The following is a 13,117-nucleotide window of genomic DNA, read 5'->3' on the forward strand; positions in this document are numbered from 1 at the left end:
TGGGCATTAAGGAGGGTGCTTGATATAATGAGGACTGGGTGTTCATGTAACTGATGAACCACTAAATTCTACCCAGAACTAATAATATATTGTATATTGACTAAACTGAATTTAAATAAAAAAAAAATTTAAAACCAGTGATTGATATTTTTCAGACTTGTGTGTAGTAGACAGAGGCTTGCTGCTGTAATGGGCTTTGGAAAGGACATTGGAAATAGGATGTGGATTAAAACACACTAATGAATGATTGTGTAGTATCTTCCTTTGTTTCCTCCTTGTAACTCTTCAATTCTTTAGTAAAGGTAGTAATGACGTTTTGAATATGTTTGGCTTTTGAGGGGAAAATGTGAGAAGGCTGCAGTCCATGATCAAGATGTCCAAGAAGACAAGCATGTCTACAAAAGGAGAAACAAGGATTCAAGATGCACATATATTGTGATTTGAAAGACTGAATCCAAAACACTTCAGTCTCTAAGAGGTAGTGAGGTCTGAAGGACAAGACCAGCTAAAAATGGGAAATAATAAATCACTGAGGCTAAGGGAATGATTAGGAAATTACGGTATATCCATTCTAAGAAACAGTACATGGACATTACAACTGAACTTTTGGGAAGTTGGTAATAAGAAGCAAAATTGCTTATGTATTATTATTAAATAAAAGTGGGAATAAATATTGTACACTGGAATTTAAACCTAATCTGCACAATATCTAAACAATTTAAAGAAAGATTAGAGATATAGATCTAAATGCTATTAGTTATTTATATTTGGATGGGAGATGACATTTAGGATTTTACTCTTTTGCCTTCTCAAATTTTCCAAATTTTTCTGTAACAAACATGTATTGCTTTGATTGTGGTTAAAAAATGAACTAGGTCTTTCAAAACTATCATGCCTCCATGGAAACACTGGGGAATTATTTGATTTTAAAACTGTTTACCCTTGGAAGATCCATCAGAGAGGAACAGTAAAAAAGTCACAGAGGGGACTTCACATGGAATTTCAACCAGGAACAGCTTCAAGTAATTAAAAAAGATATATAAAACACTGGGGAAAGAAGACTGGGGAAAATAATTACAGATTATGTATGTGGTCCTAGAATCGAATGTCAGCAAAAAAGAGAAGAACAATTAGCAATGTATTAACTAAAGTATTTTGAGCTCTGTAGGGAACCTCAGACATCTGCTAAGTTACTTAAACATCTCTGTGCATTGGTCATTGTGGCAAAAGAATAGAAGTCAGGATCTCTAGTTGGAGGGTCACAGTGTTTTACCTACAAGCTATGTACCTGGGACAAGGTATTTACGTTGTGCTTGAGTGATTTTGATTTAAATGAGTCAAAGGGCAACTTCCTGTTTGCAGCAGTGTTATTACAAGGATCAGGGAGATGAAGTATGAGGGAGGGGAGTAAGTGAACCGCTAAATGCCAGACAAATATAGAGAACTGTCTTTACTGAAAAGGACTGAAAATTACCCCACACGTTTTAGTCAAAAGCACATAACAAAACCAAGTCAAACCAACCAACCAGTTAAACTCATTACACTAAATTTGTCTTCATGTACCAGAAACTGTGGTACATGTTTCTATATATATTATATAAATTTCCTTTAAAAAAAAAAAGCCCTTAATTTCTAGTGATTCTGTGGAAGCAAAAGAAGTAGTAACATAAGGAAAACACTGACTTTTTTTTTAAAAAAAGGGCAATGTCTCTTCTGTGACTTTCTTGAAGTCTGGCTGCTCTACCCCTCAAAGGCAAAAGAAAGGGGGGCGCCTGGGTGGCTCAGTGGGTTAAAGCTTCTGCCTTCAGCTCAGGTCATGATCCCAGGGTCCTGGGATCGAGTTCCGCATCGGGCTCTCTGCTTGGCAGGGAGCCTGCTTCCTCCTCTCTCTCCCTCTCTCTGCCTGCCTCTCTGCCTACTTGTGATCTCTGTCAAATAAATAAATAAAATCTTAAAAAAAAAAAAAAGGAAATCTACCTAAATCACATATATCAACACATGAAGGTAACTTTGAAATTCTACCTTTTACTTTCCTTGAGAGATAGCCTAGAAAATATTTTCAGTTATTTACACTTCTGGATTAAAACATTATTGAATTAAAATGAGTTTAGTATTAAACTCATTGGCTTTTCAAATATAAATACCTAGAGTACAATCAGGTTGTAGATACAGAATTTCTTTCTGTAGCTCTAAGCTACATTCATGCAGGTCAAGCTTGTTGGGACTCTGAGTCAATAGGATCACTAAGGACTAATCAGGGAAAGTGGTTGGATGGGATGAAGAATGGAGAACCACTACAACAGTAAATTCTTCATTTTGGAAGGCCACATATTTGTATTCTAAATTTTAAGTATAATTACGGAGCTAAGCTTTGGTTACTCACCACTGGGGTAAGGGTCACTCTAGTTTGTTGATCTGAACTAGTACTATTCCTTTGGTCCTCCTTTTCAAAAAATCTGATCTTTTCAGGGAACACTATTATAAAAAAAGATTGTCCACCCTGCCTTTGAGAACTTTTATATCCTTTCTGTAACATGCATACCCTCTGTTATGCTAGTTGAGACTTTCTCAGTCTTCCTCAATCAGCCTTGTCCTTTCCAGATATCGGTACATTTATTCTAATTTGAATATTCATGACAGAATTAATTTACATCTGAGTGCCTTCTTCAGTTTACAAAACCATTCGTTTTGACTAATGATCCAGGAGAACAAACAAATAAAAGTTGATATTTACTTCAAGACCAATACAGTAGACTCTATCAAGGCATGACATTCCAATTATTTAAACATCCTCTTCACATCTTGGCATACAGACAAGCAAAAAGCTAACAATGAAGATCCACAGGGTTTTTAGAGAAACTCTAAAAAGAATTCCAATCTCAAGATCTCTAAAACAAATCTGAAACAACACAGCTGTTAACTAATTTAAGCATTATCAAGATAACTGGTTGAATTTCTTAGAGGAAATAAAAATACAAATGACACATGGATTCTTGAGACCTTAACTCAATCCAGGACCCTTTGGCCTTAGTGCAATTGGAACGGAACCAACTTCCACACTATCTGTGTTTAAAATAAATGAGAAAATTGGAGAGAGCCCACACAGCTGTATCCATGTCCACAGCTGTCAGCCAGTGGTCGTGTGACAGATTAATTCAGCCTTTCATCAAAGGGAGTTTTACTGGACAACCTCTCAAATGTTTGAGCTTCAGAAAACAAGACTAGTTTTCCTTACCAAAAAGGAAATGATTAAGTAAGGAATAAGCCATCTCATACTGACCTTTTAACCTTCTCTCTGTCTTGAAGTACACAGTTTCATGAGAATGGAAAAACACTAGCTAAATCAAAGTTACGAACTGTACAGCTGGGCAGGCTCAGATTAAGCTGAATTTGGAAATGGTTCCCTTGGTAACAAAAACGGACAGAGATCGCAGAAGAAATCAACCAGTAGTAACATTTAAAATGTCTTAGTCCATTTCAGTGAAATGAAGCAGGTTAAAGTTGGTAAATTATAAAGCCCTTTACAAATATAAAGAAAGATAAAGTCGTCACATTCAACACAAACATTACAGTTAGAAAAATCAGAACATTCCATTTTGTTAACCCTTAATGTCATTGGGATAACTAAGCACACCAATGAGCTTTTTAGAATCTCTGATGTAAGGTGTACTTTCAAACTGACCTTTACAGTCTTATTTTCTTTAATAAGGAAATTTGATGATATATACCTTTTAGCAGTACGACAAAATTCTCACATTTTTGTGTAGCAAATGATGGTTAAGAAAATAAGAGTGGTTGCTTCTGCATCTAACACTGGTGCTTATAAAGAAGTAGAAAATGTCCAAGAAGATCTGGATCGAATTTAATTATATGTCTAATTCAGTTTTCTAGAAACACTTGAAAGATAATAAATATCATTAAAAATACATCACAACCCAATTACAAGTCTGCCTGATAGCAGACAAAGTAATGTCGTAGAGCCAACTGCTGGGAAATTTAGATTAATTTATATGAAATCTGTGATGAAAGCTGCCACTGGCTTAACCTTTAACACTATTTTAATATGTTAACCATCATACCAATGAACTTTCAGGATGAGTGTGAGGAGTGTGTGTGTATGTGTGTGTGCAAATATATATATACATATATACACACACATACACATAAACACATACATGCCACACACAAAAATGTAAGTAGTTCTGTCAACAGCATGTGTCCTATATGGTCAGTAAATCTCTCCATAATGACAGTTAGTTCCTTCTTTTATTTCCTTTCTTACTTTTGGTTACTTGAGATTGAATGTGTATTCTGGGCATCTGTTTTTTTTTGTTTTTTTTTTTTTTTGCCCAGGCAACATCTGCCCTGCTTTCTTTTTGTACTAGCAGTTTATTTGCCTCTGCAGACTTCTCTCCCCACCCCCAGTAGAGCCAGTCTTGGTGGGTCTCAGTGTGCAACTAATGGACAGTTGTGTGGGACTCTGGCCTCTTTCTGCTCAAGATTCAGGATGCTGGTGGAAAGTATTGAATGTACCTTGCTAGGATCACATGCCCTGGACCATCACGTAAGCAGGATCCTTTTAATTATCAGTCTCACCTAGGACCATGATAAGTAGTTAACACTTTCTCTCACTGAGTATCCTTATGAAACCTAGAAGAGATCATTATTGCTTTATTTTATAGATCCAGAAATGTGGATTCTGGGGACTTCCTCAGGAACTGATATCTCAACCCAGCTCAGTGTGAAAGACCTATGGTCCTCCCCACTCCACCAGCCAAGGTCATGGCGTTGCAGGAATAGAAAACAGAAAACATCCCCCCCTCCCCCCCACATGCCCTGACACTGCAGGGAAGCTGCTGAAACACAGTCATCGTTTTGAGTACTAATTCTGTTCCCTTTGAGAATTTTTGCAGTGAAAGACATCTGGAGGCTGGTGTGAGGTCCCTGGGCACCTCATGGAAGGCAATAGTCAAAAGAGGACCAAATAATATTTGTAAGTGGGTAAGGAGGATGAAGAAAAGGAAATAAAAGATATATTAAGGAAATGTACATTGAATGCTAGCTAATGAATGTGTCAAAAACCACAACGGAAATTGTCACTAATTGGGGAATCTCTACGTTCATGAAGATTTGTGCCATTACCACCATCTGGGAAAGAAGAGCTATCAGGATAATGGCATTACTTCCCGTTTGTTGTGCATGGCCCTCCCTGACAATCGGTCCACCTCCTGCTCAGATGTAATAGAGGGCATCATCATGAAGTTGACTCTGCCACATTGGCAGTTCTCCTCTAACTCGCTTTCCTCCTGGCTTAATGCCTCTCCTTCTCTTGGCAGTTGGTCTTGAGGAGAGTAAGCTCACTTTTGCTTAAGTCGCAAGCACCTCTCCTGGGTCCATTTAAAAGCGTCGTCTCTGCATCTACCTGGCACATGAGCTGGCTGCTCCTTCTTGCTACCCTTGCTACCCTTCCTAGGTTCTTGGGTCAGATCAAGTTTCAATTTACACTTCTCTATTTACATGGTCAGATTGAATTCAGATTCCACCCCCCCCATTACTTCAGTTTTTTTTTTGCTTTCTCCAATCATCTATTTATAACTCTCAGCACTGCTTTCCATTGTTTGAACCTGGAATCTGGTCCTGTTTCATTGCTATCTGCACCCATAATACTGAGACCCTCGCCTGTGCTTCCTTTCAGCTAACTGGCTCATTATGAAATATTGTGAATGTCTATATAAATGAGGGGTAACAGTAAAAAGGTAGCATAGATAACTAGGGAGAAAGGCTGTTCACAAATGTGTAAGAATAGATTAAAAATGGACTTAAAAGACAATAGCACAACATATTTTATAAAATGATGTGTGTGAGAGATATGTTAAAGATGTTATTAGATTTTCTTTCTATAGTTTTCACTTTTCTCCTGAAGGGCTAAAAGGCTATTACGAAAGACCAGAGCAAGAATTTTCACATGTATACAAAGTTTTCCAAATACTTTCAAATCCTGCAGATTAATAATCCACAAGCCAGTAACAACGTAAAGATAACAACTTACATTTATTTAGGTGTATTTTGCATCTTTTTCCTGATTGTACAGATAATTGATATAATAATTCAACTTGACCGTGTATTTAATCTTTCCAAATTAGGACATGCAACTTAGGGAGGAAACTATTTTTTTTTACTGACTTCCTATGCACTAGAGATCATACCGAATGATTGGTTAAAAAAAAAATAAAAATAGACAAGCAGTTTTAAAAAAAACAACCATAGAGTACCATACACACTCCACAAATTAAGAGAATAGTTCTACTTGATGATCTAACAAGTAAGTTTCATTTTCCTTGAATTTCTCTTATGATGCAGTTGCTGTCTCTTACAGTATATCAACTGTGAACAGGTGGATTAAAATATATCAAGGGCTTTCTAGATAGTACCCTTACAAATTGGATTGATAAAATTCCAAAACAACTAAAAATTCCAATAGAGGGGCGCCTGGGTGCTCGGTGGGTTAAAGCCTCTGCCTTCAGCTCAGGTCATGATCCTGGGATCAATGGTCCTGGGATCAAGTCCCGCATCGGGCTCTCTGCTCAGCGGGGAGCCTGCTTCTTTTCCTCTCTCTCTCTCTCTGCCTGCCTCACTGCCTACTTGTGATCTGTCTGTCAAATAAATAAATTAAAAAAAAAATTCCAACAGAATTAAATAAACAGCTTCAAACAGCATCTGAAGGAAATGAAATAAACAAAATGGTGGGTCTGTGTGTTACGAGAGTATCAGGTTTGGGCTGTATGCCTTTTAGGAAATCACTGTGTTCTAGTTAAGCATTCCAGATTACTGTGGAATGAAACCAATTCTAAATTTGCCTTAGAACAATAACTGGTTTGTCAAATTCAAAATGCACATGATCACAACAAAAACAGATAATCCATCATAATTACCTACCACAATCATCTTCTCTCCTTTCACTACACTATGAGTATACCCCAAAATTCAAAAAAAAGTATTTTATATTCCCTGACATAACCTTAAGCCTTGTCCTCATGTGTTGGGTATTTTGTTATTTGAATTGCTTCTTTCTTATCTCCTATCAAGTCATCTCTGAAGCTTGCCTAGAGATATTGGCTTCGTTTTTAGAAAGCTTAGATAATAGTGCTGTGGAAAGTATAGTCTGGCTTTGGGTACTTTGGATAAGGTGTGGGTAAAAAACCACTAGTCATTTCTAAGGCATAACACATAGAGCCATCTGGGACCCCCTGAGTGCCATTTTGATGCAGTTCAGAATTTTGTCTCCTGAGTGACTCTGTCACTCCAGCTTTTTCCAAGGCTCCCAGGAGGAAGGTGTCACCTCTACAGTCCAGTGGCTTCAGTCACCATCACTGAGAAGGCAATGTCACTACAATTATATCCCCCCTCCCTTGCCCTTGGAAATGGAAATACTCTACTTGGTTTTACTAACACAACATAACATTTGTTACCCCCCACTAATCATCTTCGTGGTGACCATGCTCAAACTGAATTCCAATGAACCATCTTAAGACAGACTGGTATTGCTGTGAACATTTTTATCGAAGAGTAAACTAAGGTTCAGAGTGCTTTCAGTAATCGGCCCAAGGGCATACAGAGGGAAGGTGAGACACAGATAGAATGACCCCCCAGCATTTTAATGATGTGTTTCACTTCTTTGAATTCTGTTTTCCAAAAATAAAACCCACATCTCTGTATAATACTTCGGGTGGATTGAGCAATCCCCTGCTCTACAGAAGAGAGCACCTGGGAAAGAAGATACGCCTATCTCTGGAAGAACAAGGCAGGCCGCAGTGGCGGAAAGTCCCCAGTGCCTTCCACAGAAGAAAGCTAATCACAGTATGAATGATCTTAATTAAATGTGAATGCATAGCTACTGAATGCGGTGGGAAAACTCCCTCTTTACTGGCTGCATTTCCCATAGTGCTCAGTAGCAATACCTTCAAATTCAATTAAGATAATTCCTAGAATGATTAGCTTCATTATATGGTGAGACATTGGGGACTGTCCTACTGCCAGGCTGTGTGTGTGGTCCCTTTGAGATAGGCAGATTTTCTCCTGCCTGTTGTCTCTCTTACTGGTCACTAGAAGTCAATCTCACAGTAACGTCACCCGCAGAACTTCTAAAGGCAACTGGGAAATTATATATTTTTTGACTGTTCTAAAGGTTAATCATCCCAAACCAACCAAACGTTCAAGCACTTATCCTTTTTAACAGGCTCATAGTAAATAGTGGATGAGGGGTTTGCAAGCCAGTAGACAAGACACAAGTAGGGATCCACAGTGGACACATCCGGACCAAGAGGTTGGTTTTAGGACTCTGTGTATTTCATTTATGAAATGCTGGGTGCAGTGATATGGGAACAAGGCTGAAGGGCTCATTTGGCTGTGTTTCCCAAAGGGAGACATACACCACTGAGATACTGAAGACAGAAACCGACCAACAACAACACGCCACCAGTCCTGTGAGCCAGACCTCTGATAAATTCTTTTCACGTTAAATTACCACCAAATACATTGTCCGTAACACCAAATACATTGCCCGTGTAAACAGAATCACTAATATTCTTGTACCTGACTTTGGTCTATCAGGGGCTGAGTGACTACTCATTAATTAGATTATTCATATTCAATACATGACCATAAATAATCATTATTATCTATGTAATTTTTAAAAAGCTGCTCTATTTCTAGATTAAGGATGTTTATATGAACAAAAGATTCTTTACCCCTAGAGCAGGAGTTCTCAACCAGGGCACTCACCCTCCCTATTCCAGGGGCCATTTGACAACATTTGAAGACATTTTTGATTGTCACAACCGGGAGTGAGTGTTTGCATGTAGTGCACAGAGGCCAGGGATGTTGTTAAACATCTCACAATGGCCAGGACAGCCTGGCCCAGGATAGCTTGGATCCAAAATGGCAATAGTGCTGAGGCTGAGAACCCCCACCCTGAAGAAAGCAAGCAAACCCTGAACCGCTCCGTAAAATGAACGTTCCTGTAAGAAGAGCGGCCTCATGATGTTGTCACAGCCATTTACCATATAACATGGACCTTCCACGTTACGTGCGAGTCACTGATGTACCCCAGCAAGAGGCCCTGATATTCAGCCACGGTAGTTCCTATACATAGATGTCTAGAATTCTAGAATAAGTACACATTTCCAGAGCACTCATTTTGTTTGCAACAATAATAAGGCAGAAACATTTTTAACCATAAAGAAACCAAATATTTTTAACCTTTAAAACTTACTATTTTTTACTTTCTTACTTGGCTCATTTAATCAAAGATTTATGTACACTTTCATAATTTAGATCATTCTTTTGAAGAAGTTTAAAACAAACGAGTGATATATGATCAAAATAGAGCAGTAATTTAAGAAAAAAAAATCTACAGTTACATACAAGTCATCAATTGAGGTCATAATTGAGGAGATTATAAGCTTTCTTTAAAAATGAAAATAGTCTACTAATATTCTAGTAATAGTTTAACTTTTTAAATTCTCTATCAATACATTTTAAAATAAAGATTAAGTAATTCAAAAACAATCATGTAAATAAAAGAGGATGTTTATGAACCAAATAGAATATTCTGTTCATCTAGGACCTTGCCCAGCACCTACGTTAGAACACCCACCACCCACGGCTAATCTCTCTCTGTTTTTAGAGTATTGAAGAAAAGATTAGAAACAAACATTGACATTTAGATACCTACAGAGCCTAATCTGTGGATTTCTTCTTGATTTATTCTCCTTACTGTTCTTCTTTTCTTCCGAAATTCACTGGCCTCCCGTTTAAAAACCTTTCCTCTGAAGCTCATTGTTTCCTGTTATTTGAGTCACAAAATATTTAAAAAATACAAATTTCGTAAAACACCTTCCTTCTGAAGCTTCACCAGGCTGAACAAATCCTCCTTCTCTGGTGAAAAGGGAAATGCTCATGCTATATTACCATAACTCAACAGAAAGGAAAAGAAAACCCAACAAGTTACCGCTTCCTGTCACTACTAGCTGTTCTGATATGCTTCTGTGTGCGTCTTCTCCCTAGTCACCTGCTTTAGAGTACGGCAAAAACACAAAATGGCTTTGGACATTTAAGACATTTATCTGGACATTTATTTAGCTCACAGGTAAATAAATCATGGGATGTAAAATCACCCATGGAACCAAGTCCAGACTGAATTAAAGTGCTGATTTACTATAGGGTTCCATGTCTGCCACTGAAACAGCTGCCAGACTTCACCACTCTGAATGGATCCCAAAGAGAAGCTGTCATAATATACCTGGGATCTGAGGAGTCTGTTTCAAGTATTGCTCATACGAGTGTAGATTCAGTTAGTGGTCTTCCAAGAGGGTCACTTAGGGCACAAGGAGAAATGAGAATTCTATTCATATTAGTTATCTAAATAAATTGTACTCTACTGCTATTTAATATAATAAATATTGACATGGACACCTTGCCTATGCCAAATGGTTACAAATAGTCAAATAGTTAATTCCTTAATCTGTACTCACTTTTTCTGGGTGGCTATTTCGAACTACAACTCTCATTTCAAACCTACCTGAATTCTCCTTCCTGTTTTATTCTTCTCTATGACACTTTCTAGCATGTGACACTACGAGATATTTTACTTATTTATGTTACTCATGGTTTGTCGTCCTGCACTCGACTCTATGCTCCACAGAGTGGAGATTTTGTCAGTTTCATGTACCATGTCTTCTGTGATGAGAACAGTGCTTGGCATTCAGAAGTTTCTCAGTATACAACTATTAAGTTTAATAAAAGAAAACATGAGGGACTGGAGTGCCTAGGTGGCTCAGTCAGTTAAGCGCCTGCCTTCAGCCCAATTGATGATTTCAGGGTCTGGCGATGGAGCCCCGTGTGAGGCTCCCTGCTTGGTGGGGAGTCTCCCCTCCCTCTCCCTCTTCTCCCACTCCTCTGCCACCCCCCTACACCTTTCCATGCCCTCTCGCTGTCTCTCTCTCTCTTTCAAATAAATAAATAAAATCTTTATTAAAAAATGAATGAGGGACTTAAATTTATTATGCTTAACTGTGAACCTAGTCCCCTATGTATATTGTGTTTTGAAATTTGAGTTATTGATAAGAACTCTATTAATTTGTATAAATAAACATAGACTATGGGAGTGTGGTCAAGCTTTTTCTACTAAGTGTATGAGGTAAGAAATATTTGAAGACCACAGGACTAGCAATTCACTGATAAGATGAAACATTTGAAAGATTGAGTCAAAAAAGACTGTGTGAGATGGCTGTTCAGTTGAAGATTTTGTTTCTTCACCTGGAGCATGGACCTAGTCAATAGCGCTGCCGACAAGTTTGATGAAGATGCTAAAGGAACCACTGCTTGTCCACGAAGCACTATGTGGGTCACAAAGATGATTGAAGGAGTATTTCCCCTGAGGACTGATCTCTATGACCCCCAAGATAGAAGAAAGCCCTGCCAACTTCCTAGGATGAGAGTCCTAAAGAAGGAGTCCTATGAAGAGAGTAATTATGCCTGTTTTTATGTTAGGGAGGGTCAGTTCTTAAGATATTTGTCAAAGGCACCCCTGTATAAAGCACAGTATGGGTACATTGCGGATACAGACAAGACACTTAACCAGGAGAGCAATTTCTTTGCAAAGAGTTCTCAATACGCTGGAAATTTTGACCTTTAAGAAAGAAAAATAACCAGGCTGTTAACTAGCTCACACATTTTGCTCATGCCCTAGCTGGAAGAAGTATTAAGCTAAAGCCAGAAAGAAGGAGTATTAGGGCAATGTGGGACTATGAGCAAATAGAGTGTGGTTTTTGTGGAGACTTTTGTTCCAGAGCCCCGTCTTCTCATTCATTTGCTCAACACATTTAATGGTGCAGGTGCACAGTGGCTGCCTTGAATGATGTAATGAGCAACCCGGAAGTGAGTGCTCTTAGATATCCTGTGGCTTTCCCTTAACTTCCTTCAGGTCTTCCAGCAAGTGTCTATTCCTCAGAAAGCCTCCTTCTCCCCCAACACTTTATTTATTTTTTATAAAAAAATTTTTGGCCATAGAGAAAATAGAATAAGACATTTTTCCCGAGAAAAGAAAAGAAAAAGAAAAGAAAAGAAAAGGCCTTCTCAGGAACGCCTTTCTGAGAAGTCACTTTTGCAAACACAGTTCTCGATTCTGTACTGAAGGTGATGATCTTCAGGAAAACTCTCACTTAACCAGCTCATCCAAACCACAATGGCCCAAGTAGATGCCATCTGCTTATTTAATAAGCCTCCCCCTGCATCACAGTTGTTGTTAACTAACCCGGGCCATTCCCGGGCCCCAGTAATAACCAGACTTAGTTGAAGCACCTCCGTACACCCCAGACTTGAGGCACTCATCATCTATTTCTACCTTGTCAGGCAGTGATTTGTATAAGATGGAGAAAGAGATAGTGATTGTTCCTTGTCAAAGTGTGGACGAAGCGTCTTTCAAGAACTATGAGAAAAATAACAAGATACTATAAAAATAAGAAGCGGGGACGTAAACTGTATCATCATTTTAAAACTACCTTGGGCAAACAGGGATTCCATGCAGACTAGCCCTTTTGTTCCATGGTCACTGAATATTTAGCAATATATGTCTTCAGCTCCGGAAGGATTTTACCCTCTAAGTAATTCTTTGGCATCTGTTAGATGAGCACAGACATGCAGAATTTTCAGATTTAACTTGTTTCTTTTAAGACATTATCAGAGTCTGCCTCTGGTCACCTGATTTCCTGGGGTAAGATTATGCTTCTATTTTAAGAGCTGAAAATAGTGTTTTGCAACCATTTTTCGATTATGGACCCATTTGAGAATCCAATAAAATCTTCAGACTCACTCCCAGAAAGATGTTAGTATTCAGAAAATGTGCGTGCATAGTTGGAGGTCTCAAATCTCTGAAGTCCATCCATGAACCTTATTATCCATGGTAGCCTAAATCCCCAACTTGTGATTTTAGGAGATAGGAATTTGTCTTGTAATGAAGCATTTAGTAATATTGAGCAATTCTTGTGTGGCTTCCTCTCTTTCTAAAATTTGCATTTAGTCTCTCCTCTATTCCTCTTTAGGCACCACAGTTCTTTAT

General features: G+C 38.3%; 1 protein-coding gene across 8 annotated transcripts in view; it reads right to left on the reverse strand.

Moving 5' to 3' along the window:
- The window catches only part of DOCK10 (dedicator of cytokinesis 10), a 269,317-nt gene that overhangs the window by 155,134 nt on the left and 101,066 nt on the right, over window positions 1-13,117 (reverse strand). For 3 of the 8 annotated variants that reach the window (XM_059393598.1, XM_059393599.1, XM_059393596.1), the window contains exon 1: window positions 9,734-9,948. The exons of the other annotated variants lie outside the window; for them this stretch is intronic. In XM_059393598.1, coding sequence (XP_059249581.1) covers window positions 9,734-9,838 — 105 coding nt within the window. In that variant the 5' untranslated portion in view covers window positions 9,839-9,948. Of the gene's footprint in view, window positions 1-9,733; window positions 9,949-13,117 lie in introns of those variants that run through there. 8 annotated transcript variants of the gene reach the window in all.

Source organism: Mustela nigripes, chromosome 3 (assembly GCF_022355385.1).
Source record: "Mustela nigripes isolate SB6536 chromosome 3, MUSNIG.SB6536, whole genome shotgun sequence".
Classification (NCBI taxonomy): Eukaryota; Metazoa; Chordata; class Mammalia; order Carnivora; family Mustelidae; genus Mustela; species Mustela nigripes.